At 47.0% G+C, this 27,176-nt stretch overlaps 1 protein-coding gene across 2 annotated transcripts in view; it reads right to left on the bottom strand.

The window, feature by feature from the left end:
• LOC143316249 (fidgetin-like) overlaps window positions 1-27,176 on the bottom strand; it is a 69,879-nt gene that overhangs the window by 7,929 nt on the left and 34,774 nt on the right. The window contains exons 1-2 of one of the 2 annotated variants that reach the window (XM_076724107.1): window positions 22,994-23,202; window positions 22,089-22,122 (exon numbers count right to left, since the gene is read on the bottom strand). In XM_076724107.1, coding sequence (XP_076580222.1) covers window positions 22,089-22,116 — 28 coding nt within the window. In that variant the 5' untranslated portion in view covers window positions 22,117-22,122; window positions 22,994-23,202. Of the gene's footprint in view, window positions 1-22,088; window positions 22,123-22,993; window positions 23,203-27,176 lie in introns of those variants that run through there. The other variant, XM_076724108.1, reaches the window with a different exon arrangement.

Below are 27,176 nucleotides of genomic sequence, written 5' to 3' on the forward strand. Positions count from 1 at the left end.
CAGGCACACTTTGTTTATTCTATCATCCCTTTTACGGTCTAATCCCAACGCAGTATGAACCGAAAATAATCCTCAATGAATAACATCACTGTTGAACTGCTGAACTGTGTCATGGAAGCAGGGTAAATAAAACATTTTTAAGGGCTTTTAAAGTCGGGCTTGTTTCTTACGATCGTATTCTGGAGCTACATGTTTGATCTGCAGCCAGAAGCAAAATGCTGCTTTGGCAGCGCACACCAAATCTGTATTATTTCTACATTAGCTCGTCAGCATAAATAGATAATATAGAGCTGAGGAGAAAGTGGAAGGCACGTGGCTCTAAAGCCAGATTCAGCCACGTCTTCAGCCATCAGTGCATGCTGTCTCCTGCTAATCCACAGTCCCCCCCCCCCGCCCCCACCCCACGCTTACATCAGATTCAAGAGCTACAGTCGCTGCACGTCTTTTCACAGCGTCTGGTCTTGCAGGTTTGCAGAAGCACAGGCTTGCTATGAAGCTGCCTCAGTGACTCTGGGGTCAGTCTGCCATGTGTCTCCTGATTCTGCTGCAGAAACATCCACCTTCACATGTCATTTAACGGGGCTTTCAGCCACCTTCCATTCAGTAATCGAATCATCGACAACGAGTGGCGACCGTGTCATCAAGTGCTCGACCTTGGCCCATAACTAACATAATAATAAAGTCCTGTTTTTATAGTGGGGACCCGACAGACTCGTGTGTACGATGGAGTGACGTGGTAATTTACAGTATCACTAAACAAAACAATACTGACACCAGAACGGATGTTTTACTATATAAAAATATTACGCCATATATTTGTATAATTTCCACGAACGCAGCATCTTAAATGTGAATTAACTTCAAAATGAAGTTGAAACCAAACTGCAGTGATTGCCTGGATTGGTATTTTCTGGACAAACTACAGCTAAGATAGCCACGGTTAGCCTTAGCTTGATAGCTTTAACCTGTAACTGAACAATACCCATAAACCAGCTAGCTAACATGTGTAGCAACAATGCCATAAATTTGTTGCAGCTTCCATTAAATCCCAAATTTAAATGTATATTAAATAATCATTTATCAACTTCAACATAAATGTTAATAGGCTACATTATAATATACTATAATAATATACAGATATGAAGGAATTATGAACTCTGAGCTGGAAATATGCAAAATAATGCTCATTTTCTTAAACATGCTTGTTCAAAATTAGGTTAATTTATGACAATACCAGTGATTTTTGAGGGTAATTCAGGATTATAGGACTGCAGGAATTAAGATGCCATTTACTCTCCAAATCATTAAAAGAAATGCAGTGAGGTGACATGCAAGATGGGAGCATATTAAGACGTGTTAAGGTGGACGCGTCTTCGCGCCGTCACGACGAACTGGCCTGTTTGGGCTTCGGACGGAGAAACGGACGGAGCTGGAAATAAACAGAAGAAGTGCGGGTGGAGGAGGGAGAGGGGGATGAGCGGGAGGAGAAAAACACAAAATAAAACAAGTCCTGTGAATCACACGCGCTCTGCTCTCCACATAGTTTGACACTCCATCAAACTCCGATATGTCCTCCATTTAAAGAAACATGAATCTTTCTAATACCATCATTAATAAAGATAACATATATAAAAGAGTGTGTCAGGCTCCATCAGGGCTTTCATCTCTTCTATAATGAGGTTAATGCAGAGACGCAGTGATTACCCCAGCAATGCAAATGAAGGCCAAATGATAACTTGCACTATTTAAATAAGGTAATAGCGATTACTCTACGTTATTCAAATGAGGACAGATGCTTTGAACTGAGCGCTTTGAACTCGCTGCTCCTTCTCCAAAACATATGAAAGGGATGGAGGAGGATTGACTTTGGACTCATTCAGTGTGTATCCTCTAATTCAATGTGATGTAAACCAAGGGCAACGAGTAAAGGAAAGTCACTTAATGTGGTGGTGCAGGAAGGGTGGGGTCAACCAGGAAACATGTTCAAGGTAGCCTGACTTCCTGCGCTCCTTTACTCACTTTGAAAGACCTTGAAAGTCACTGAATAGTCCCTGGATTCATTGTCAAAGTGAAAAACAAGGACGCAAATCAACTCAAAATCACAGTGTTTTTCTTTGGACGTGAATAAAAAAAAAAAAAAATTACAATCAGGGTCTTTGAATGCCACCCATTCATTTCCAAAAACTTTCAAGGCCCTTTTGGTATTACAATCATGAAAAGAATTCTGCTACTTGTGGAGCTCAATTTGCCTGAGCTTTAATGTCGAAATGAGTGCGTTTTGACTACAGTCGCCTTCGTCAGGGTTACAGGATTATATGTATAGCAGCGGTTAAAAGCGTCGTCCGACGTTCCTGAAGAGCAGCTGAATTCTTCCCATTCATCCCTTTTTTTTTTTCTTTTTTTCCTGATTGCAGCACCTCGACGGAGCTGCGAGCTTTGCAACCTTATTTGATTCTCTGCACAATCTTTTCAACGGGTTTTTAAGGCCTGAGGGAGATTTGCAAAGCGTTTGGACGGACACATGCGGCAACGTGTGCGAGCCGAAAAGCGAGTGTGTGTGTTTGTGTTGCAGGGAGACGGCGAGGGAGGGAGGGAGGGAAGGAGGGAGAGAGAGAGAGAGATCGTGCACTCAGCTGAAACAACATCCAACAGAAATCTTCTCCACCTTCTGAAGCGTCAAGTCTGCCAGCGCTTTTTTTCTTTCTCCCCCTCCTACAGCCTCCACATAGAGAAGCCTAATCATTCTCATTACACTCGGCGTCCATCTGCATCAACAGAGCTGCCTGTTACTGTGCGTGTGTGTATGTGCAGTAAACAGCTCTTTAGAGAGAGCTAATGAGCTCTTTTAAGACTGTCCGCTGTGTGATTCTGCAAGCGGGGTGTCAGAGCAAACTGCCCATTTTGGTAACGTCATAATTAAGCCGCGTGTGTGTGTGTGTGTGTGTGTGTGTGTGTGTGTGGAAACAGAGATGCCGGCACACATGTCGACGCCGACATGCCCGCACGCACACACACAATCCGAGACGCGGGGTGCAAGCGCGCGCCCTTCGCTGTCTTTCTAACATAAACAGACACGGAAGACCTTCAAAAACAAACGATCATGTCATATTTTTCTAATAACCTGTCTCCGATTGAGTGTAGGAGGAGGAGAAGGAGCTGCGTGACAAGCGATAACTTCATCAGGAGGGGCCTGTTTTCACACACCACCAGGGAAATCTAACCAGCCAGTTATTCAAATTCTTATCAAATACACCAGAGGGCATCTTTTAACCTCTAAATCGCTGCACGGAGAAGCACAAAAAAACCTGGATGTGCCGTCTATGTAGCTATTGTTATGTGAGAGTGTGTATTCTCCAGCGCACAGGCCTTGTGTGTGTTTGACAACCTCTGGACCACCTTGTTAATGAGTCCAGCACACTGTGACTAAGCCACGGGCTACGCTGTATTGGCACACAACCTACAGTAGAGAGTCAAATAATGTGATTAGGTCCTCCAAAAGGCAATTAATTATGAAATTAGTCATGAGCTGGTGTCACACACACACACACACACACACACACACGCGCACACACACAGTCAAAACTCTCTGCGTTGGTGAATTCATCTGTAATTCGTCCTCTCCTCTGAAGTGGCTGAAGTTAAAAAGCTTGAATTATCAGCAACCTTTATTTGAGTCAAAACGGGACAAAAAAAGACAAAACGTGTGTTAACAGATGAACCAAATCTGCGGTGACAGGCGGCAAAACTGTTCTCCAAGCCAGCTTCTCCCTCTGAAAGCAACCAACGAGCCCCAGTCTGCCTCTTTGAAGGCGGCTGTTCAGCTGCAGCTTACCATTACGACGACTGGTCTGCCGCAAAGCGACGACGACAACAACAACAACAACAGATATGGGAGTAAACAGTGAGTTCAAAGTCTAGACGGCGAGCAGTGACCGGCAGAGATGAGCTGTCAGTAACTCAAAGACAGTGAGGGGGGGAGAGAGATGGCTGTAAGGATGACAGCTCCGAGCTGCGATATAAGGATATTTGACAAATGACAGCGTCTTTAAAAAAATCAAATATTCACTGTAATCTGCGATCTCTGACCTCGTGGTAAGTTTCCGCCGCTTTCGACCATCAAACTTTGAAATCGGCGTGTCTTTGTGGAGCAGAGGCTCGGCTTTGAGAAGCACAGCTCGGCGGTGGCACGAAGATGTTGAGGCTTTAAAAATATTAGGGTAAAATTTAATGACGGCTCTAAATTTAGCTCGCAGGAGAAATCTGACTTAACCGCCATAAATCTCTCAGTGAATTCCAGAGGCGTAGCACGGTCGCCCTGCCCGCCGGTATCAGATCTTCCTTCGAGCTGTATAAATTGACACTGTCTAAATTTCCTTTTACTAGACAGACTATTGAATGGGTGGGTTAAATGGGTAGGGCGCAGTTAAACAAATGCTCCGGATCAAGGAAATTGTGCGTGGCTTCTTTTGTCATTCAGAGAGGAAATTGAGAGATATTCGGCGGGGGCTTGGAGCCGCTAACGCATGGCATTCATCTATAATGCACTCGGCCTGTCCGTCAGCTACTCCATTTCCTGTGACTAGCACAGCGTGCCTAATCACCCGGCTCGACGCGGGGTTCCTTCCTCAAAGACAGCGCCGCGCACACACACACACACACACACACACACGCGGTCACACAGGCGAAGAAGGAAGGCAGAAACACGCAGGACACGCGAGCACGCACGCAAACATCAGGCCCGCTGAGGCAGATAGATTATTCTCATCTGGTGAACAAAACATCTGTAAAGACTCTCACCACCACTGTGCCAGAAACACACACACACACACACACACATCACGGGGGGGGGGGGGGGGGGGGACACAACACACGTGTGACCACTGACTTCCTGAGATTACATGTTGTAGCTTCATTTATTTACTGATCTGCTGATCTGATCAATAATTCAAGCTGCTCCTGGCTTTAACAAACCACTCTAAGTTTTGACCAACAGGTTCATTTTAACAATAATTAAGATGTCCTCTGGAGGGTTAGAAGCTGTTACCTCTGGCTTTTGTTGGTTAATAATCATTTATTAATTCTTATTAGTGATCTATTAAACAGGAATAAACAATTTATTGACTAAATAAAGAAGAAACACCATATAAACCCTTAGTAAGCAGACTTAGTGACGTACGTTAATAAATCCTTTGTCAACATTAATAAAGGATTTACAGCTTAAAAACCCTTAATGGATCATTCTTTATTAAAGGTTTATAAACTGTTTCTAATCAGTTAATTATCCATTCATGCTGCAGAGCGACAAAGCACTGAACCTCTTAATACTTTAACAGTTTAGAAGTTGTTGGAGATGATGTTTAATAAATCATTTTCTGCAGCTCATAAACCCGTTTCAGTCACTTTTAAAGAACAGACTCCTCCATCGTCACCGTCCGCTCCTGCAGGAGCAGCCGTGCATCTGCATTCCCTCCGAACGGGCCGCTGCTGACGCGCTCCCACCCGGGGGGCAGTCAGAGGGATCTCTCGGAGCGGCCCCGGGGTTAACGTGGGGCCGCACGCTATCAATACTCCTCTGACGCCCGGATCCATACCTGTGAACCACCACCACTTTGTTTACCTGTGTGTTCAGTAATTAAAATAGATTTCTGAGAGGAGGCCTAATCCTTTTAGAAATGACATCGATCCTGCTACCAGTGCAAAGAGAGCTGTGGTGTAACTTTTTTTTTTTTTTTTTTTTTCCTCGAGCGGCGGCGAGGGCGCTCTCCCCCTCTTCCTCCTCCGTGGAAACTTTGGAAAGTCCTCGACATGAAGGACGTCATTTAGGGCCTGGCTGGGAGGGGTGGCAGGTGGAGATAATAGAGAGGAAGCCTCTAACCTCGTCTAAAGCTGTCTGTCTTCGTAAATAAAATGAGATAATTATTGAGTGAACAACATTATACGCCGACGACGCACTCTTTCTTCTACCCCCCTCCTGCCGGCGCAGTTGTAAATCTCAACAAACACGGTGCTTTTGGACATTAAGTGCTCACTAAGCACAGTGGATGCATCATATTTCAAGAGCAGGCGTTGTGTGGGTGAGGAGCTGGGGAAAATGGAGTATAATGGTTATCCATTATCTTATACGGCAACGGCGGCGATGATCATTTTCAAGTGACTCATTTCTGGAAGTACCTATCTATTGGCCACTTCGAGAGAAGACTTTGATGGCTAATCCAAAACAACTATTCAGAGGTCATTTGCTGCAGCAGCGCGGAGACACTCTGCACAAGAGAACGCTCCAGCCTCCCTCATTATTCAAATACAATCCTCAGGAAGATCCACATCACAAACAGCGGCGCCGCAGCCCCAGAGTGGGCGATTACCTACACAGCATACTCTGGTCCAGAGTGGAAACATTAACAATGCATCAACAAATGAATATATCACAATCCAAGTAAGAGTTTGAAAGCGCACAAGAGATATTTGTCACAGGAATTAAATAGTGATGCTGGAGTGTATTAACATATCAATGATCCCACTTGTGGGAAAGCTTGGCAGTCAATAATATCCAGACGCAAGTCGTGTCTGCGGGAGAACTTTCATATTATTCAGTCGTATCGTATCATTCAGCGAGGTAAATGTATTTTTAGAAGTGTAGGTGCGATGTTTGTTTGTGTGTGGTCTCGGCTCCACATGAATGGTTACTTAACACCACACTGATTTTCCCTCAGCAGTTAGAGAAAAACCAGCCGATGCTCAATGATGCATCACCATGTTTGTTGCCGCCAGGCTGTGTGTATGTGTGTGCATATGTCTGTGTGTGTGTGTGTGTGTGTGTGTGTGTGTGTGTGTTATCATCGCTGGCACGTAGACAGACAGCCCAGGAGTGACTGCCGGAGTGTCACCATCTGTGGATGCATTATGTCTGTCTGCACTGGGCTGTGTATGTCTCAGTGTGTGTTTGTGTGTGCGTGTGTGTGTGTGTGTGTGTGTGTGTGTGTGTGTGTGTGTGTGTGTGTGTGTGGGTGGTTTGGAAGGGGAAGGGGGGGTGGGGTGCACTCAGTCAGACAGTAGACTGGACCACAGCTCCATAGTTTGCTGCTTCTGACAACAGCAGGCCAACTCGGTGCCAAATACGAAGTACACTGCAAAAACGATCAATTTTAACAACTTTCCTGCTTCAAAATAACGTCCTGAAAACCTTTTTTTCCTCAAAATAAGTAAAGCATTGGGACAAAGAGCGGAGGAAACTGCATAACGTATTCAAAATCAGTCTTCAAATAAGACAAACCTCCTACTTAGACTAAAAAAACAGCATTTTGCACTGTCATTCAATCACCAGCGCTAATTCAAAAAAAGGCCGATTTTAAAGGATCCGCTATGTTAAATGAGTCTTTAATTTGAGTTTTTGCAGTGCATGAAACACTTGGCAAACAAGTGAGATTAGAGTTCAACAGCAGTTGGTGGAGATTAACGCCCGCCGTGAGTAGCACACGTGCGAGGGTGTGTGTGCATGCGCCTGTGGGGTGTGTGTGGATTACTGAAGAGGCCCTGGCTGGGATAACCTCTACCCCAGCCTGTGAACTCGCAGGATCCTTCACCGTGCATGTTTGAAGTGTCAAATCCTGCTCACTTCATATAGATTCTGGCAAGATCTGCCAACTCACGCCTTCCCTCGCTGTGCCAAAATAAACAGAAACGTGAAGCAGCCTCTCAGACTGTTTTCTATCATTCTGCCTTTGATGCTTTACTGTCCCACGTAGAATAAACCCAGGAGGGAGGAGAGGTGAAAGGTCACGCTTTCATGCAAATAAAAAGTAATTTACCTACACAATATCTCTGCGGACGCTGAGCTGAGAAGAAACTGCGGAGTCATTTATCTTAATGTCGCACCTTTGGCTCTGCGTGACAGCGGAGTATACAGGGTACAGCGGCGACTGACAGGACAGGTGAAAGGGAAACGGGAGGACACGCCGCTTGAGGTCACGGAGTTGGATTCAAACTCTGCCGAAAGCTGAGCTCCAGCCCACACCGAGTCTCCAGGACGCCACCACAGCCTGTCTCCACCTGAGCTCCCGCGTGCCGCATGTCCGGGAGCTCAGGTACGACGGCGGCGCGCGCACCTTTGGGCGCGAGAGCGTGAGGCCCGCACGCTCGCACGCACGCCTTTAAATCCACTGTGACTCGCATTATGCTGGAATTCACACAGGTTGTCTAAACAGTCAAACAGCGGATCAATACGCCCATCGATCGGTGGCATTGAGACTGAACTGGTCGTGTCGAGGGGGCAGGAGATTCTCACTGGAGCTCTCTGCAGGCTGCCAGCTGGAGGACGCGCACACACACACACACACACACACACACACACACACACACACACACAGACGGCACAGCCGAGGATCTGCTGTGGTGTAAACTGCAGATATTTGCGAGCACATGCATTTACGAACGCACACACTCTTTCTCCACGCATGTCTGCCTCTCTGCCCACTCGATCAGGAACTACAGGCTTCCTTGGGACACAAACTACCTCCACACCAACACGGCGGCGCTCATCTCAAACGAGCAGATTCAGGTCCTGTCTGTTCAAGTCGGAGCAGCCTGCCAGCAGTTTGTCTCAAAGTGAGGGCATCCAGTCAGCTTCAGCAGCTGAATATCAAGCTGGCTGCTGCCGCCGCGTCTCCTCGCGCTCAACTGACACAGTCGATAGCTCTGCATTATTCATGGGGACGTCGGGGGCCGATGAGATGGCCTCTCACTGAGGGCTGGATTTCAGCGGTCCCAAACTTTACAGGGGCTGGCGGACGCGTGACACCTTCAACAACTGCTTATCGTCAGCGAAAATGACAACGTGAGGCCCGAGAAAGGGCACGGGACTTTACGGGGGGGGGGGGGGGGGGGGGGGGGGGGCGCTTGTAAGTAAATTCAAAGGCAAATTTGCAGGTTTTCAATGAGACGGTGAGTTCGACGCGACGGTTTGAAGACCCCCTTCACAAACACACGTGGGCGCCTTTTAAAGGAAACGTAACAGGAGCTAAAATAGCCCCAGCCCGAAAAATAAAGTACATATTATGACTCTCCTGTCAGCTCCTCTTGTTTGCTATCAAGTCAATAAACACGGATCACAAAGTTAACACGAGAACCTGAAGCGTCTAATAAAAAGAAAACAAATCATAATTTCAAATGTTGCTCATCCGTGTTCGCTGATTTCCATTACACAGACTAAAGACATCAATTAGCCAAACCGCGTCTGTTCAAAAAAAAAAAAAAAAAAAGACCAAGAAGGAAAGAAGACAGTTATTTGGAGTAAATCAAACAGGACACAAAGAGAACCAGAGGCAATAAAACACGTCAGGCTGCTTGATATCAGATCTCAGAGGAGAAATTTGATGGGCACCGATGAGCAGAAGGCATCTCAGGAGAATTGGACAGAGGAGAGATTTAATGTGATCATAGGGGACGCTCATCTTTCAGGGAACGGGGTAATAATGAGCAATCAATAACGTCCTTAACGGAGTTAGAGCCAGTGGCTGACAGCAGATGTAAGACTCCGGCTAACAGGCTACGTCTGATCTCACATTACCACGCTGGATCTGGGTTGAACACGCACGCACGCACGCACGCCAGCATATGGAGCGGCGCGCACCAACATATGGACACACACACACGCTCCCGCTCCTTCCTGCACGGCTGTTTTTCCCAGTCACCCACACACACACACACACACTCTCTCCTCAGGTGACATCCACCAGCATCGTGTCATTGTCTATCGATCAATAGCTGTAATCACATTCACAGGCGATGAACACGGCGCCGGGCTGCGCGCTGTGAACACAGGCTTCTCACTTTATCCGCCGACCGCTGATTTCACGGGCTGAGACGACAACCACCGCCGGCAGATTCTATCAGCTGTGCGCGAGGTAATAAAAAAAAAAAAAAAAAACATACAGTATTTACTTATGGAGTAAATAAAGCTCTGCGCTCTGCCCGCCGCCGTCCAGGCCGCTTCCACTCAGCTAACGTCCACACTCAACAGCTCAGGGTGGCTACGCCTGGAAACGACACCCAGCCTGTCACGCTCTGATTATTAATAACAATAAAGGCTATTGTGCAGCCGCTAAAGAGAGTGTCAAGCCGGCTCATAGTCATGTTAAAGCCCCGTGTATATTTTCTACAACAGGTTGACCATCCCTGCATGAACTGCTACCTGTCTAATGACGCATTAGTTAATCCTTATATGTCATTATAAGCCGTCACAATGCTTGCTTTATGTATAACAGTCGAAATAAAGTAAATCTAAAGAGCCAAAACTGAAACTTCCTGGTGGGTCAAAAGCAAACACCTGTTGTATTGTGTTGCACACGACGAGCTCACGTTCCCTTAAATGACTGACTTCCTCGGGAACCTCCATATTTACAGAGGTTTTTAATAGACAGCATGATCAGTGACAGTAACAGCGATATTCAGTCACAGGTTAGCACTCGTTTGTGCACGATTAAGGCCAACGGACGGCATTTCTGCCTCGACCCGAGAATCGTTCGATAAAGATGTGGACGTTGTTAAGGCGTGACCTGGAAGCAGTTTGCTGCTGTCGGCTACAGAGGCGGCTGTACGCGCAGCAGCTGTCGACGCTAAACGTGAAGCACGGACGTCCGGCATCCCTAACCTCGAACAACCTCTCCCTGTGACGAGCCTGCGTCTTCAACCGGCAGAAATACTCCTCAGCTCCGAGTACGCGCGCTGACAAGATGTTCGTACGCTGTGAGGTTAAAGTGCAGTACTACTACACTACAGATGGTATCGGCGGCCACATGCTTCCAGCAGATCATCCCAACTCAAAGCCGCCGAAGCTGTGAAGCAAACAGAAAACGACGTATTTAATACCTCTGTTCACTTTTCTGCATTTTCTCTCCGGTTCTGCCTGATCTGGAGTGAGAAAGACCAGGACCTTGATAACAGTGTGTGTGTGTGTGTGTGTGTTGGCAACTTAATGTACTTTCACATATTTTCAGCGCAATATTTCTCACAGCAGCAGCAGTTAGAAAGTCTTGTTTTCACTCTTACTAAATAAATAATTACAGTTTTATTACTGTGGGGTGCAGCTCCAGCCCTCAGGCTAACGCAGGAGCTGTACTTGTTTGTCATCTGGAGAAAAACCAAATACCGGATCTCCAGAAGATGATGTCCCAGCATTTCCTATTCAGACGGACAGGACTCTCCACTCCACTGTGAAACCCATACTCCCAGTGTGAGCCTCGGATTTTCACGCCATATTTCAGGATGAAAATGGCTGTGATTGGCCGACAGGAAGAGCCGGGAAGATAAACATCTCGTGTCCATACAGACGAGGGGAATGTGATCAGGTAGAGGAGCAGAGAAAAGGCTGCGATTCGACAGAGAGGAAGGGACGTGCAGTATTTATTGAAGAGATGAGCCCTGACAGGAGATAAGGAGTGACTCCGCCGTCCTGCTGGAAGATGAATGTCATTCCACCACGCCAGTCCCAGGAGGGAGACGAGTCAAGGCCGAGGAGCGACGGGCCTGAAATTCAGGCCCTGATATTTCTGCCTTCGGAAAGTTGTGGTAATACAGCGATTTCCTGTGAAACTCTGTGCCTACTGTCTCATCGCAGCCGCTTTTAGCTTTAATCGTCCATTCAAAACACCGTCAGGTAGCAGCTCTGCGCCGCCCGAAACACCGGCTGACATTAATTCTGTAGATGCTTTCATTCTGTAAACAACGGCGTGCTGCTGCAGACGCTCCAGCCCTTGTCAACAACTTGTACTCACAGCTGACCAGATGTGTCCGAGGGTTTCGGCGTCTCCTAGCAACAGAAAAACGTTGTGGCCCTACGGGTAAATCTGAAACCACAACACAGACGTCCATACTGTGTCGTTCCTAATGGCGAGCTGTCAGATAATGCTGCCACGGTGTGTTTAACTCCTAAAAACCAGGAGGGGTTCTGTGTTTACCCTCTGTTGGGCCCACATTCCCCAGCGAGCGCCCGACCCCGCTTTAGCACGGGCTGCTAGCTGCGCCCGAGCTCTCGGACGTGGCTACGGGCCTCCTATCTTATCAGGCAATCTGCAAAAGCACGCAGGAAATGAGACGACGGCGATATTGCCAGCGACGCTCATCTGTCAGGACGCGCAGGCTTGCACGAGACAGGATGTGCGGCGCGGCGGCGAAGTGGATAAACTGAATTGTTGACATTATACGAGCTAAGTCATTAAATGCTGAAACAAGGGGCCGAAGGTGTCGCGTTGTTTGGCGTAAAAGCTGTAAAATTCAGACATGAATGTGCATTTTTCTAATCATACTGTAAGTGTGATTGTTTCTGATGCAGCCCATAATATTATTGTACTCGTTTGCTGCTTCTGTCTGGAGAGAGGAAGAAAAAAGGAGGGGGGGGGATACATAAAGAGAAAGACGGACAGAGACAGAAACAGAATGGGAAACAGATAGACTGAGAGAGAAACAAAGACTGAGACAAACACAGGGAGAGAAAGAGGGAGAGAGACATTGACAGAGAGAGGGAGAGAGAGAGAGAGAGAGAGAGAGAGAGAGAGAGAGAGAGGGAGAGAGAGAGAGAGACAGAGAGAGAGAGGGAGGGATGCTGGATGTGTGTACTGCATCCCAAGGGATCACTTACTCAGTATAGACACAGTACTGGAGGACAGAGCACAGCAAGGGTTCATTGGCCAAAATCTCTCCTCTTTACACACACACACACACACACACACACACACACACACACACACACACAATCCCTCCAAGCAATATTCCTGTAAGCACTCGTCCACTGAGAATAACCGCATTGACTGAAGTGGAGTCAATGTAAGAGGACGATAGAACGAGGGGAGGAGGAAAAAAAAAAAAAAGAAAAGAAAACGGTCGGGATCAGGAGGAAGCAGCAGGAGGAAGAGTGTCCACCTGGCCGGTGTCCAGGGGAATTAAACAGTCTGTTTACCGCTCTCAGCGCCTCAGCAGCGCCATGTTAGCCTAATGGCACGGACATGAAGCCAATTGATTTGTGGACCAATAGACCTGTCCCACAGCACAGGCAGATTACCTAGATCACTGGCTCGGCATCGAGCAGACATCGCTTCTCATTCGCGCCCCACAGGCAGCGGAATGTGAACAGGGTTTAATGCGTGTCTGTGTGGGCACGCCTGCATGTATGTACACGTGTCCTTCGGTTCAGAGCACGAAACAAGGGGGCCGGTTCATGTCTGCGGGGGTTTATTCTCAGCTTCATCAGGCCAAACATTTGGCCTCATTCAGTGTTTTTTAATGCTGGTTTAAGAAGAAACTGAACAATTTTGTGGCTTAAATTGGGATTAATCGACTAGGATCAGATGAAATAATGCAGTTATTTTGTGTATTTATTGAAGTATTTGCTGCATACTTGACCTTATTCCAAAATATTGCAGCATTGATGCTGAAGAGCTACTTCACAGTCTGAATTATGATAAAGTTTAATGTTTAGCTGCACTCAACAACTGAGCTACGTGTGAAGCAAGTGGCACCCATTTTTCTCTGAGGGCGGGAAGCTGAAATATCAAAAGCGTGATGTACTGCTGCGCTCCAGGTTGCCGGCGGTATAAACGTTCGACAGAAGACAAACGCCAAAGACGCCTTTCGGGCCGTATCGCACAGGCTAACCAACCGCCACGTTAGCTAAGAAGCGGTTGAACGTTCGGCTCTACATTCCAAGCAAGCTGTAATTATTTATACATGTGAAGGGGTTGTTTTTTGCTGTGTTGCATAACGTCAATTTCATCACTTTGCATGGATTTTTAACAACACTGCGTGCACACATTCAGCATCATTTTCCCACAAGGATACAGTCGGCTGCAAGCGCGATGGTGCACTTGTGGCATTAACGGCGCACATTGTTCCAAATTGAATGTTACAGCCGAATAAAAAAACCTTGCAGCAGGACAATGACAGACCACACACACTTGAAACTACAGTTGTCCGTGTGTACGGCCGAGGAGTGAGAATAATTCCACATTCTCCACAGTTTTCACTCATGTCAGTGTCCGAGTTGATAAGCATGAAAATCCATTTATCTACAAAGGAACTGTACGCTCCTTATTGGACAATGTCTCTTTCATGGTCCCTCGCAGGCCCTTTCTCGTCCACAAAGCCACCCAACTGACTCCACCACGTCTGTAATAGGCCACATTCATTTGATATGGACACATCAAGGGAGATGTTGCAGTGGTTTTTGCTGCGCATCAAGAGAAGTGGGGCCGGTTCACAGAAGCAGCAATATGCCCTGAACATAAAAGAACAATGGATGCAGATGCAGTTAGGCGGAAAAAAAAATACAGTGGACAGTGTGCAGGCCTGGACATGAGCGCAGAGCGCTAGCACCAGACGCAGCGAGCGATTGTCATTCAGCCTCTTTCTCCCTGTGAGAGCTGCAGCTCCAGCAGGAGGACGGAGATCCAGAATTAGGCCTCGGAGGAGGAGGCGGAGGAGGAGGAGGAGCCGTCAGATTACAGATTAGAAGGTGGGGAAGCGGTGGGATTAAACATGCGGTCTAGATGGTAGCCCGACTAATGCAGCTCACAGCTCGGCTGAGGGCGTCGTCAAGTTTAGTCCTGTGGATTATACAGCGGTGAGCCCATTGACAAACCACACTGAGGGAGACGTTTGAGAGAAAAACGACTCTCCTGGAGGCTCTTATTGAAACGCTTTCCACGGTGGTCCATGTTATTCATTGCTCATCTAATCCATATTTGTGTAAATGAGGTGCGCGGAGCTTTACAACACAAGGCAGACACAAAAACCTTTGAGACTCCGGCATTAACAATGATGCTACGTCTTAACCACCCTCTGGCTAATGCAGCTAATGAATGAGAAAGCGCTAGCAGGCTAACGGCTCTAATTCTCCTTCACAGGCTATCATGTTGCAGCCCGGAGACAGATCAATACCATTTGCTCAACACACAGGAGGCCTGGGAATCTATAAAAGGGCTTTTATTGAGTAATTAAACACCCATTACTGTCCCGTGCAGCCAAACAATAAATTTGATCAGCCTCTCAGGCGCAGATCCAGCCGTGATTAATACTCAGTGCATGCATGACATAAAAGACCACAATGACATTTTGTTAAGTCCTGTCTTAGACCCTCTGACGGTGCGGGGACAGGAGTTCGGCCGAGCAGAGGCGGCTTCAAGGTTGTTTGGCGTGCGGGCGGACGTTGAGCGAGCTCCGTGTGCAGCGAGGGGGATTCGAGGACCCGAGCGGCCACATACTGTCCGCCCCTGCTGGCCTGGGATCGAATCCCACCAGCACCTGCTGTCCTGAGGCCGCCGCAGCAAGCAGCGTGCCCTCAAACAAAACCTCTTCAGCCATGTTGTCAAGATTTTTTTGAAAATGAGTCATTGGTAAAGGCCTAAAATACAGATTAGCAACTGCTGAGGCGACTAAAAATCGCATTTCTAAGCAGCGTTTAAACAATTTTAAGGTAGTTAAATACATAAAAGTGTGTTGAAGCGAACTGTTGCTACATATTAAATGTGCACACGATGAGTTCACTGCCGTCCTGTGCAGGACAGCGCAGAGACACTGTCCACAGCGTGAAGACGACTCTGACCGACGCTGCTCTCCCGGCATGGCTAAAAAAGTATAAATAAAATGTTTTCAGCAAACAGGAACGCTATCATGTCGCTGTTTTATTGGTTTTTGCTTCACTATTCACCCCTTTCAGAGGGGCTGAGAGGTTGTCTGTTTTTTTTCCAATTTCCCAACGTCCTTTTCTGCACTCGCACAATTCAAAAACCTGTTACAATCCCATCCTTGTTGGAGAATATTTAGCGTTGTTGAGCCAACAATATGGCATCTGGGTGATTCTCCTAAATATGAATGGCCCATTCACGGGGCTCAATGGAGTCGCTTGGCAATGGCCCTTCTTCCCCTCCCTCCTCCATACTCAAAACAATATTCAGCGCAGCAGTCTTGGCACTTTTCCCCGAAATCAACAAAAGAGGAACTCGAAGCTGTCCCTGAAACCCTCAAAGCATTAAGCCTCTGTGAGATGCAAGTACTTGGCACAAGCAAAGCGATTTAACGACAATGGGCAAATCATACAGTGCTTTGTGAGATTTAGGGGATACAATAGCACTCCGTTTCCAAAGCACACATTAGTAAGCATGTCATTGGGACCCCCTGGGGGATTTGAGCAGCCTAGAGGATTGTGTAGTGAAGAGGATAAATATATGTTACTGGGCAAGAAGATGGACCGCTGCCAACGCCTCCCTCCATCACACAACATACAGTGGATTATGAGTGTGTGGAATACATTAATAGATTAATCTTCCTAACACACAAACTAACCCGCAAACTGAACCCATTTGGCTTGTTAAGCGTATACATCGCAGCACATCCAAAATCAATTTACCACCATTTAACAGAGCTCAAGAGGTGCAGATGAGGAGAGATTCTCGCCTCACAAAATAAGGAGAAAAAAAAAAAAAAAAGCTCCTGCCATGAAAATACACCCAAAAAAAAAAAAAAAAAAAAACTTGTTATAAATGTGCGGCGCTTGCAGCCATGCTGACCTCTGAGTGCTAAACAAAACCAACAACGGACAAGCAGACACCCACTCAAAAGTCAATACCATGCGTGCCTCCTCTTCCTCTTGTATGGTTAATGCATGATGCCAGGTAGGGGAGACAGACGGAGAGTAGGATCTCATTATACGCTGCATGCTATCATTAGCTATCTACCACATGTGTCCATCCTGCCAACAGAGTTGTACAAGCAACACCCTAATGCTCTCGCCTGCTTCCAGTGGGGAAACTTGGCCCATGCGCACACACACACACACACACACACGCACAGAGTACATGCATGCATGTACATAATCACAGGTAAGCATACAAACACCTTCCATCCCCAGCCTGCCCGTGCACACGCAGACTTTAAGTCATTTTTCAAGAAAAACTCAAAATCCTCTGCCTCCAGCTTCCACATATGCAGATTTGCTGCTTTTCTCCACTTTATATGCTTATAAACGGAACATCTTTGGGCTTTTGGACTGGACAAAACAAGACATTTAAAGATGTCACCTTGGCCTCTGGGGAAGTGGGACGGCAGGTTCACCGATAATAAAATCAAATCCTCAGGCACGACCATGCGCACAGATGCTTCACTCGAGCACAGATGCAAGTTAGACAGTTGACTGGAGCTGCAACGATTAGCTGATTAATCTATCCACAGGAAAAGAAATGGCAATTCTAACGATCAATACACATCTATCAACAAAAATAGGGAAAAAATGCAGGTCCCAGCTTCTCAAACAGGAGGATTCGCTGCTCCTCAAAGTTGGGATTGATGTTTCTTCCCCATTTTTTGACGTTTCACAGACCAAACTAATAACAGGAGAGAGAATTGGCAGCCTGCTCGGTGATGACTATAATTGCTGGTTGCAGCCCTGCGACAGACGCCGCGAAACGTGACGCTTTGTGGCGATAGCAGTTGTTTTTCCGCTCCCAGTTTGTGCCCATCTCCCAGAGGCCACAGGCAGCTCAGTGATGCTGTGCCACACGCCCAGCCACTCAACATCCTTTGTGTCCATCCCCTGGCAGCCTGCCAAGCCCAAACACACACACACACACACACACACACATGCACACACACGCACACACCGATTCACCCTCGCACCCAATGATCCATTGTTCATTAACGCGCACGCACACCTTTGCTGCCTCGCAGACAAAAGTGCCACGACTTACTTGCCGCTCGCGTAAGATGCCTCGCTAATCAAGACGTTCAAACTGAGCTGCAGACGGGAGGTGGGGGCGGGTGGAGGGGGTGGGGGCGTGCGGGAGCAGACGGCCACTATCTAGCCAAGGCTCGCTGTTAACAAAATCAGATCATCCAGCCAGAGCCAGAGAGAGAAGAGCAGCGGCGGCGAGAGATTACAGTCAGATCCTTCCTCTCTCCTCGCTGTCATTTTCTTTGGCCCTTGTGAAAAAAAAAAAAAAAAAAAAAAAAAGGCCCTCGTCTGCGTCCTCCATCATCGGGCCAAATGATTGGTGAGCGTCTGCGCATATCAATGCACAATTTAACTTAAGACTTCCATGGCAATAACCTAATTAGAAACGGCGCTTTCTCATTTGAAGGCACAATGTAAAGGATAAGCTGTGTGCCGCCATGTCTATTGAGGTCTAATGGTGCAGAATATTCCAAAGTGGAAGTTAGATTTTTTTTTTTTTTTCCCTTTTTTAATAAGTCCTTAGCATATTTAACGCTTCCACATGCTGAATGTTTTAATATCTGCCAGAGAATCCGGGCCATGGGTGGTGGAGATTGCTGGTAAAGAGTAAAGGGAGGTGAGTGGGGGTCTGCTTAAAATTCAGAAAAAGGGGGCAGCGGATTGCAAAGAAGGTAGGAGGGAGAGAAAAAAAAATCTGCAGCTTTGATTTGATTAAAACCTATGAAAATGACGCATTACATAAACCAAGGAAACTTCAAACATTTGAGGGGATTCGGAGTTCAAAGAAAGTGCGATAATGCTTTTAATGCTGGAATTAACGTGGAAATGAATTTAGCAGAACGTCTCTGCGAGGATGGAAAACAGGAGGTGGAAAAGTCTGGAAATTTGGTGACACTGATCTTAGATCAGTTTTGGCTTCCCCAGCTGTCGATGGGACCTGAACTGACCCTGGAGCTGCTGTTTTCTGCCTCTGACATGCTTGTTTTCATCTGTTATTCAGACTCAAAGTTCAATTTCAGGCCTTTTCTTTCGCATAAAAACCGCGGTTGAAACGCAACGATTTAACTTAGATTTTTTACCTAAACTCATCTTTATCAGCAGCATCACGTCCTCAGCGCTGGTTAGAAGAGATTCACGAAAAAACCTCATCAAACCCTGATTGTTCAAGAGCTACAGATACAGAAAAGCATTATCTTGGTGTTAGGCATCGCAGGTTAAAGCAGGTGTGCAGCAGTAAGCTGGAAGTATTATTCCACCGGTGAGTCAGTGTGCTGTGGATACCCCCTCGCCTTAAGTACACCCATCAGATTCTGACTGGATAATAACCAGTCAGCACTGGGAGAAAGACATGAGGGCAGAATGAATATAATTTGGAGTGTGTGAGGGCGAGCGGTGTGTGTGTGTGTGTGTGTGTGTGTGTGTGTGTGTGTGTGTGTGTGTGTGTGTTTGTGCTTGAGGAACTTCAACATGCAGAAAAAAAACCCATCAACTGGCAACTGTCAGTCACAGCAGCGCCGGCCTCCCCCCACCCAAGAAAACAAAATCCCAAAACCCCCATTTGAGAGGGGGAAAAATGCAACCAGTGTACCAACACTGCAGGAGGAGGAGCAGGAGGAGGAGGATGGAGTGGATCATGGTGTCAAGGATTTTAAGGAACTGGCGTCCACTCATCTACGGAGAGACGGCGTTTCGGGCAGCGGCGCTACCGACAGCTGCCCGCCGTCTCCGGGAGAGGAACTTAGATCAGCGAGGAGGGGCTGTCAGCGAGCATGCAGGGAAACACACAAAGACTTACAACAGCCTCGCTACAGTTAGCTGACACACAGCCCCGGCACTGTCTTCAGGGACGAAGAGGGAGAGAGAGACAGACGGAGACACAGAGAGAGAGAGAGAGAGAGAGAGAGAGAGGAGGGGAAATAAGTGGACAAAGAGTGAAATAGATGAGAGAGCGAGGAGACAAGACAGGCTGACGCACTGTCGAGCAAACGTGGAGAAGAGACGGGGGAGGAGGGGGGAGATAAGAAGACAAGAGAGAGATGGAGAGAGTGAAACAGACAGACAGGTCCGAGAGGGATTTGTTCTATTTGCATGCGCCGGGCTCCCATGGGGTCCGGCTCCGCTCGTCGAGCCCAGAGCACAAAAGATAACACTTAACATATTTGCTAAAAGATGACAACCCTGGCTGGATCTCGTTTGAAGAGGCCCTTTGTCAGGACGTGCAGACGGGAGAAATCCACTGATATGGATGCAGCGGAGACGAACAAATGTCTCTGTCTCTCTGTGTGTGTGTGTGTGCGTTAAAAAAAAAAAAAAAAAAAAAAAGCACAATATTTCCCCACATCGCCTTACATCTGGCAGAAGTCCCACGGGGCGGGCTGGATCGCACGCCGGTGGCTCCGGGACGGTAAAACAGCTTTTAATGGTAAACATTACAGACTGATAGAAAGTGTCAGGATAATTTATTTATACGGTCCCACGGGGAGTCGCTGAGCCACCCTCGCCGCACAGCAGCTCTCGCTATTCATTTGAGGGAAAAGTCCGTATTTAGATAAATAAAGGCAGGAGTAAAGGGGGTGCCTGTTTGTAAAGCAGTTTTTCTTCTATTCCTATTATCTCCCCTCTCTCTGTCCCTATTAGCTGTATCGGGGGGCTGCCGGAGATGTGAGGCGATATGTTATGTGTATAATGAGGGGGATTATTGCTACTGTCACTGCAACACGCGCAGACAGTGGATGCAGAGGGACAGATCTTAAGCCGGGGACTGTAGCAAACAAATAGACTTAGAGGAATAAACAAACCGCTGAGTATCTACATTATTTACATTACACACAAAACCGACACACGCATGGCTGAGTTTGCTCCACTCGCACACACACACACACACACTCGTGCACTGCCCATATTTTTATCTCGATTTCTTTCCTTTTTTTTTCCTTGCAAAAAGCAGCAGCGAAGCATGCTAACAACTGGCTGAGGCTTGCTCACCTGTGCTCCGATATCTCTAATTTAAATCATTTCCACAAATCTGAACACACGCAATCAGAAGTCGGTCAGATTCTCAGGAAAAAGCTGCAGAAAATGTGGAATTTCGTGCATCGTTTCAATGAGTGCATACCTGTGTTATATCATTTTAGATGGCAGCCTCTGAGGTTTAGAGAGGAGCATTATTTCAGAGTCTGACAATATGGACACACACTCACATATATGACACAGAAACATTTAGAAGGTATTAAACGCTGAACGTGTCAAACCGACACTCACACACTCACACACACACACCAGCATCAGCAGGAGAGCGGAGGAAACAGCACACGACGTGAAGCAAATAGCAAAAAATACTGTATGTGAGAGGCAGAGAGCGAGCGAGCGGGGAGAAGGACCAAAGGTGAAAGGTCGAGGCCTCGCTAATAACTGCAAGAAAAACCAGCGACGTGCAGCCGTGGAAGTTGCGCGTGCACACGAGGCGCGATCATTGGTCAGAAAACTCTCCGCTGTCGCACACAGGTGGGACGCTTATTTTCACATTCAACAATCCACCATTGTTCTACGTGAATGTGGAACACGACTCCTGCAGAGCCACAAATGGCTGCATGTGAATTTTTTTTTTTTTTTTTTTTTTTTTTTAAATACCTAAAAATTTGAATGGAGTCAGGCAGGGCATGTTTTTGCAGCAGGATTGCTCATTAACGCCGTTAATTCCTGTGATTAATGCACGAGTCCATCGCGCCGTGTCGTTAATAATTATCAGTGGATTCAGCTTTCAGGTGTCAACATACGCAGCTGATAAACATGCATTTTGACTGAGCAGGGACTGAGGCCTTGTCCGCTCACGTGCCTCCACGTGCCACTTGTTCCTCTAAATTCACAGTGAAATTGTGTTTTTAATATCAGAATCAAAATAAAACTGCACCCGGTTGCGTGAGTGCATTTAGGAGTAAAAAATAAAATCACTCCTGTCTTGTTATTCTGCAGGTTTGATTATTTACAGAAGCTCCAGAGCAACATTTGACAGCAGATTTTAACATCTTAAAAATATTCTAATTCATCATTTAAATGCAGCCCACTTCTTCTAATAATTCCCAGGTCGTGTGTGACATCAGTGAGACACAAAGGTGGAAAATAAACCTAAACATGGCAGCCACAATTTGGGAGATTTATCCTACAAAAAAGCAAATTAATGCACAATTTTAATTCAAGCTGAAGGTGTGAAGATGCACACAAATGATCAGATTCAGTAAAAGCCCTGTGTGACAGTCAGTGTGCGGCGCCGGCGCTTCTGCAGCACCTTCACCTGCTTCTCCAACTTATCTGTGCATTTTTACACCTTCCAGCACATCCAGGAAAAAGTGTTCAAGTTGATGGAAAATCAACCTACCATAGACGCTGCTGCTGCTGCTGATCATCTCGTGCTGGAGAGGAAGAGGGAGAGGAAGAGGAGATCAGGAATTAATTTGTGGAGACAAGGAGGAAAAAAAGCGGAAAGGATTCCCCTTCAACCAAAAACGAAAAAAAAAAAAAAAAAGGCTTTACATTACACACACTTTTTTTCTCCTGGTCCAGCTCCGCTCGGATTTCACGCCGTGTGAAAGGTGGGCCCTTCAAGTCTGCGAGCGAGCAACTCAATAGGAGAAGCATCTAACCTACATGCATCTCATTAGAAAGTGGAGCCCGGGATGACAGGCACGAGCGCCAAATCAACTGGTGCAGCTCGCGGATTGTTTGGAAATGATGCCCGGAGCGCGGAGCCAAGTTAAATCTCCCGATAACGCCCTAAAATGTTCCAGCTTTTAAAAAATACATGCCGCGGTGACATTGGATCCGCTGTCCGCACGCATGCACGGGGCAACTTGTTGTAACCGTACCGCCGCAGCCGCCGGAGAGCGGCTGGAAAAGCCTCGGCGTGCATGCAAGTTGAGGATTTTTCTCTCTTTTTTTTCTATTTAGAGAGAGAGTGGCGCACAGCCCGACACACGGAGACCTTCGGCGCAGCCTGCGTGTCCGCGCCTCTGCGATTTCACCGTGGCGCAGGTGCGCTCCTTCAAAATCACATTTAAAAAAAAAAGAAAGAAAAGAAACGCACACGGCAATTCACGCGCAGGTATCGTTTGCGAATCGGCGAACTTGTCAAATCTCAAAGTGCACATGCATTATTCCGACATAACGGCGCAGCTCGGAGCTCCCCTCCTCTCCTCTACAGACGCGCTGCCTGGAGAGCCTGTCTGCCCAGACCACTCTGTCTAATTGCAGACGCAGCGGATCCCCAAGACTATCCGTCCTTACCTGTTTTTTAGCGACAGGTCGACCTCTCACGCGGGGGGGTCAGGGTCGCATCGATCCCGGGGAGGGGTTCTGCTGATGAACGGGGTGCCGAGGTTAAGCCGGGCTGCGTGCGAGCTGAAACCATCCCAAGTTAACGCAGAAAACACTGACCACAGCCACTGCCATGTTGGAATTTCACCAGCCCTGAACAGCTGCTTCTCACACTGACCAGTACGCTCCCCACTGCGCATGCGCCCAAAGGGGTAAAGAGGGGAGAAAAAAAATCCTCAATTCCAATTATTGCCCATAAGGTTATTATGGGCGTCTAGTTTGTATGGCGAGGCTGACACACTGAGTCCAAATGTTGAGGAGAGATGGAGCGCGAGCAGGGGAAGTGTTTAGAGATAGAAAGAGGACACACTGAGGAGCCACTGCACCGCAGGAGATGTGCACTTTCACAAGTCACTTCTACTGAATTTTGCCCAAATTAACAGACTAAAGGTGAGACAGCCATTTTTCTTTCTACTGCACATTCACGTGAGGAGCACCGGTGGCAGGCAGAGCTAGAATACGTGGAGTTCAGTGAGGAGTCCACGTGCTAACACAGATATTTACTTTGGTAAGGTGTGTATAAATAATTTGAATTCATTATTTATGAGTCATAGAGGCGTTTTATCCCCGGAAAGTTGTTTGATGTTTGGGAAATGAGATTTAGTTTAGATAAACGCAGATGAACTCAACTCTCAAGCCTATTAAAAAAAAAAAAAAAAAAAAAAAAAAAAAGCTCAGGGAAATGAAGCTGTAGGCCCTCTACAGCGCGCCGGAGGACCCTCAGGGGCCCCCTGGCCGCAGTTTGGGAACCCACTGAAGAGTGAACATGGGGGCAAATCTGCGCACCCGCCTCCCCGTCTGCCCGAAATCTCGCTGCAGTGTCCGCGTGTCTCCCCGTGATAATTATAGCAGCAATATGGAATTAGCAATTGAAGCCCTAATTAGAATGAAAATGTCCCAGTTAGCGAGTTATCAAAGCATCAGCGGGGAGAGCAGGTTTAAACAAGACATCAAAGATGGAGGAACTGTCAGTTCATTGTTCCTAATCACCCCCACGAGTTGATAGCGCGCGCGTGCCGCTTAAAAAAAAACAAAAAAAACCCCTCAGTGTGGTCCAATCAGATTGAAGATTAATAATAATAATAATAACAATAATAATAATTATAATGCGGAATGTAAATAAATAGGTGGAGGAAGGCGGGAGGCGCACACATCTGGAGGGCGCATCCTGCGCTGAGGTCACCGCGCGCGCGCCCTCGTGCACGCGCCGCCACAGTCCAGCACGATGCCCTTGAGTCACCAGTGAGCAGCACATGCAGGAGAGTGGACCGTTTCCTCCCTCCACCTGCTGTTCTGTCCAGGCTTTGTTTATGGCAGCGCCGGCTGCAGCAGATTACGCTCCTGCAGGCCTGAGCTCCGCGCGACTGGAGCCACAACCCCACCTTTCACTCTCCATTGTCTTGCATTAATTGTCCTTTTTCTTTTTCTTTTTTTCCCCCCCTTCCATCAATTCATTAAATTTGTCAAGCCTGCAATGCAATCAAGGATTTGTTAGCGTAATTAGAATTGATTGAAAACTCAACTAATCGCTGTGTAATAGCTTTGTAAAGAAGTGTTGTTCCTTTTTGTTATGCGGTGCTAATTATTAGTTAGTAATTAGAAAAAGCCTTAATTTAGCCGCTTTAATGTTTATGTGAGGAAAACAGGGCTTTGTAGTATATTATAGTGAGCAGATACATTACCGAGCACGCTCTCCCTCCTCTCTGATTTACATACTGAAGGCAAAGGTATAATTCAAGTGTGTTGAATATGCAGTGTTACTATAAAAGGCTCCCACATTGATATGGAAAATCTTATGTGGAGTCACAGGATGCGCTCAGGTTTAATTTTATGACACGTTTTCTGATTTGTGGCCGACACACACTGCATGCAGTGCGTCTGTGTGTGTGGAAGAGATTTAACGGCAACATAAATCTAAATAGATTTTAACTCATTAGCCATTGGAGAGGTAATGATGTAAGTCTGCCACTAATGAGCTTAAGCTCTTAATTGAATAGGAGGGGGGGGGGGTTGGAGAAACGCACACACACACACATATATATATATATATACACTGCATGGACACCCACACAACCCTATGTGCACAAAAGGATGCACGCACACACACAGGCACACACAGTCCTGCCTCCTGTGTTGGTATGGGGTGTTTTTTTCCTCCTTTCTCTCTCCAGGGTCATGTGGGGGGTGAGGTTGGGGGTGGGGGGTGGGGGGGAGTCATAGTCACATGACCAGCTAAATTTCAACTCCAGCGCCTGCGGACTTCAGTGTCGGCCCTCATCACTTCACCACTGCACTTTTTTTGTGCTTTCTCCCCCACCGTCCAAAACAAATAGAAAAAAAAAGAGGACAAACAAGCCAGATTTGATATTACCCCTCAAATCGCTGCTGTAAATGAAGTACAAGGCATCTTCTTTAATGCAAGGCCGAAACAAAGGCGCCCCCCCCCCCCCCCCCCACACACACACAATAAGTGCCTAATCAAAGGAGCCATTGAACGTCACACTAATCAAACCTCTACTCCAAATGTTCCATATTCACAGTATAAGAGGAAAAACATGCAACAAACCGGCCGCTTTGATGTCACCTCCTCTAGACACATTTCATATTTTTATTCATCTCTTCCAAATAATTATCAGCACTTAACCCGCCGTGTCTGCCAAGACGTGAAAACGTCAAAATCAATTTGGTCAAAGAAGAAAGCTTATAGGATAAAATGTCCATTCTTTACAAAGTGTACAATACGTTAGAGTCGAGCGTGCTCCCCTGGTGATACGGCCCATGAAAATGATGATATCCAATTTCTTAGCGTCTTCTATCAAATATAGGCTGATATAAACAAAGCCCCAGTGAATGGAGGAGAATCTCAAAGCAGGAAATCCAGAGGGAGAAAAGGGGGAGATTAGAAAAGCCCAGACAGTGTTTCCAGTTGCTCAGATAAAGAAGAGGGGAAATAATGTCGGAGGAGCAGACGAGGGGATGAGTCGTCTGCGCTCTGAGGCTGCAGTGTGTGTGGCCAATCCACTTTTATGAGCCCAGACTAACGCCCTGATGGGACACGGCGTAGATTTGAGCAGAGCCTATTGAGCATAAGCTGCTAAATTTGGCAATAAAGGGAATGTGATTTACTGTAAGCTCCACTGGGCCGAGAGCGACGCAGCCGCCGGCGTGCACACACACACACGCACACACACACCTGAGAGCATAAAAACACACACTAACAATAACTCACTCACTCTGTTACTGTCTCTGGCTCTCTCCCTCATTCTCCCCGACACACACACACACACACACACCCACACACACACACACACACACACACACACACACAATGCGAATGCCTGGCTGGCTTGCCTCTGAGCCCCACACACTCGCGCAGCCACTCATGCGGCTCAGCGGCAGTGACTTTGACAAATAACCAGGAAGTCCTGGTGTTGGCTTAAAAACTCCAACTTGTTCAGTTGCAATTCTGCATTTGTCCTGCTTTAATGGCTGTGGAAGTGGCTTTGGAGGTAATCTGTCAGTGATTGATTAGAGCCCGGCCAAATCCCCTCACTGAACACATTGGTAGGCTGCAGGCCCGCCTGCCGCTGCTGCGTGAGGCGGAGGGAGACGCAGGGAGAGGAGAAGACGGAGGGATGAGAAACATGCTTCTGCTGGCTGTGTGAGGGCATGTGTCTGCATCAAGTCAGCAGCGATTCAAACGGCAAACGCCACCTGGATGTACAAAAATCTATGTGTGAATATATGTTTGACATAAAGTCCTTCACAGACCGTCATATCCTGCACGGTGACTACGCATTTTAGAGGTTTGCACTTCATAAAAACACCTTAAAACAGATGTAGTGTCACTGTCGGCAGCGGACGTCTGAAATATGTCATCGGATCAAATTCACCATCATGAGCAAATTCAATAAAATAGCTTAAAGTCGTGAAGCGCCGAGCTGAAGATGTTGATGTCATACATGCGTACAGTCCACACACAGCGGCTGAAGAAAGCATTCAGATCCTTCACTGAAGTAAAAGTGGTACATTAAAACTTTTACTTAAGTTAAATCTCAGCAAGGAGCACTCATCCTAAGTTCACATATATATA

The sequence above is a fragment of the Chaetodon auriga genome, chromosome 23 (genome assembly GCF_051107435.1).
Source record: "Chaetodon auriga isolate fChaAug3 chromosome 23, fChaAug3.hap1, whole genome shotgun sequence".
NCBI classification, from domain to species: domain Eukaryota; kingdom Metazoa; phylum Chordata; class Actinopteri; order Chaetodontiformes; family Chaetodontidae; genus Chaetodon; species Chaetodon auriga.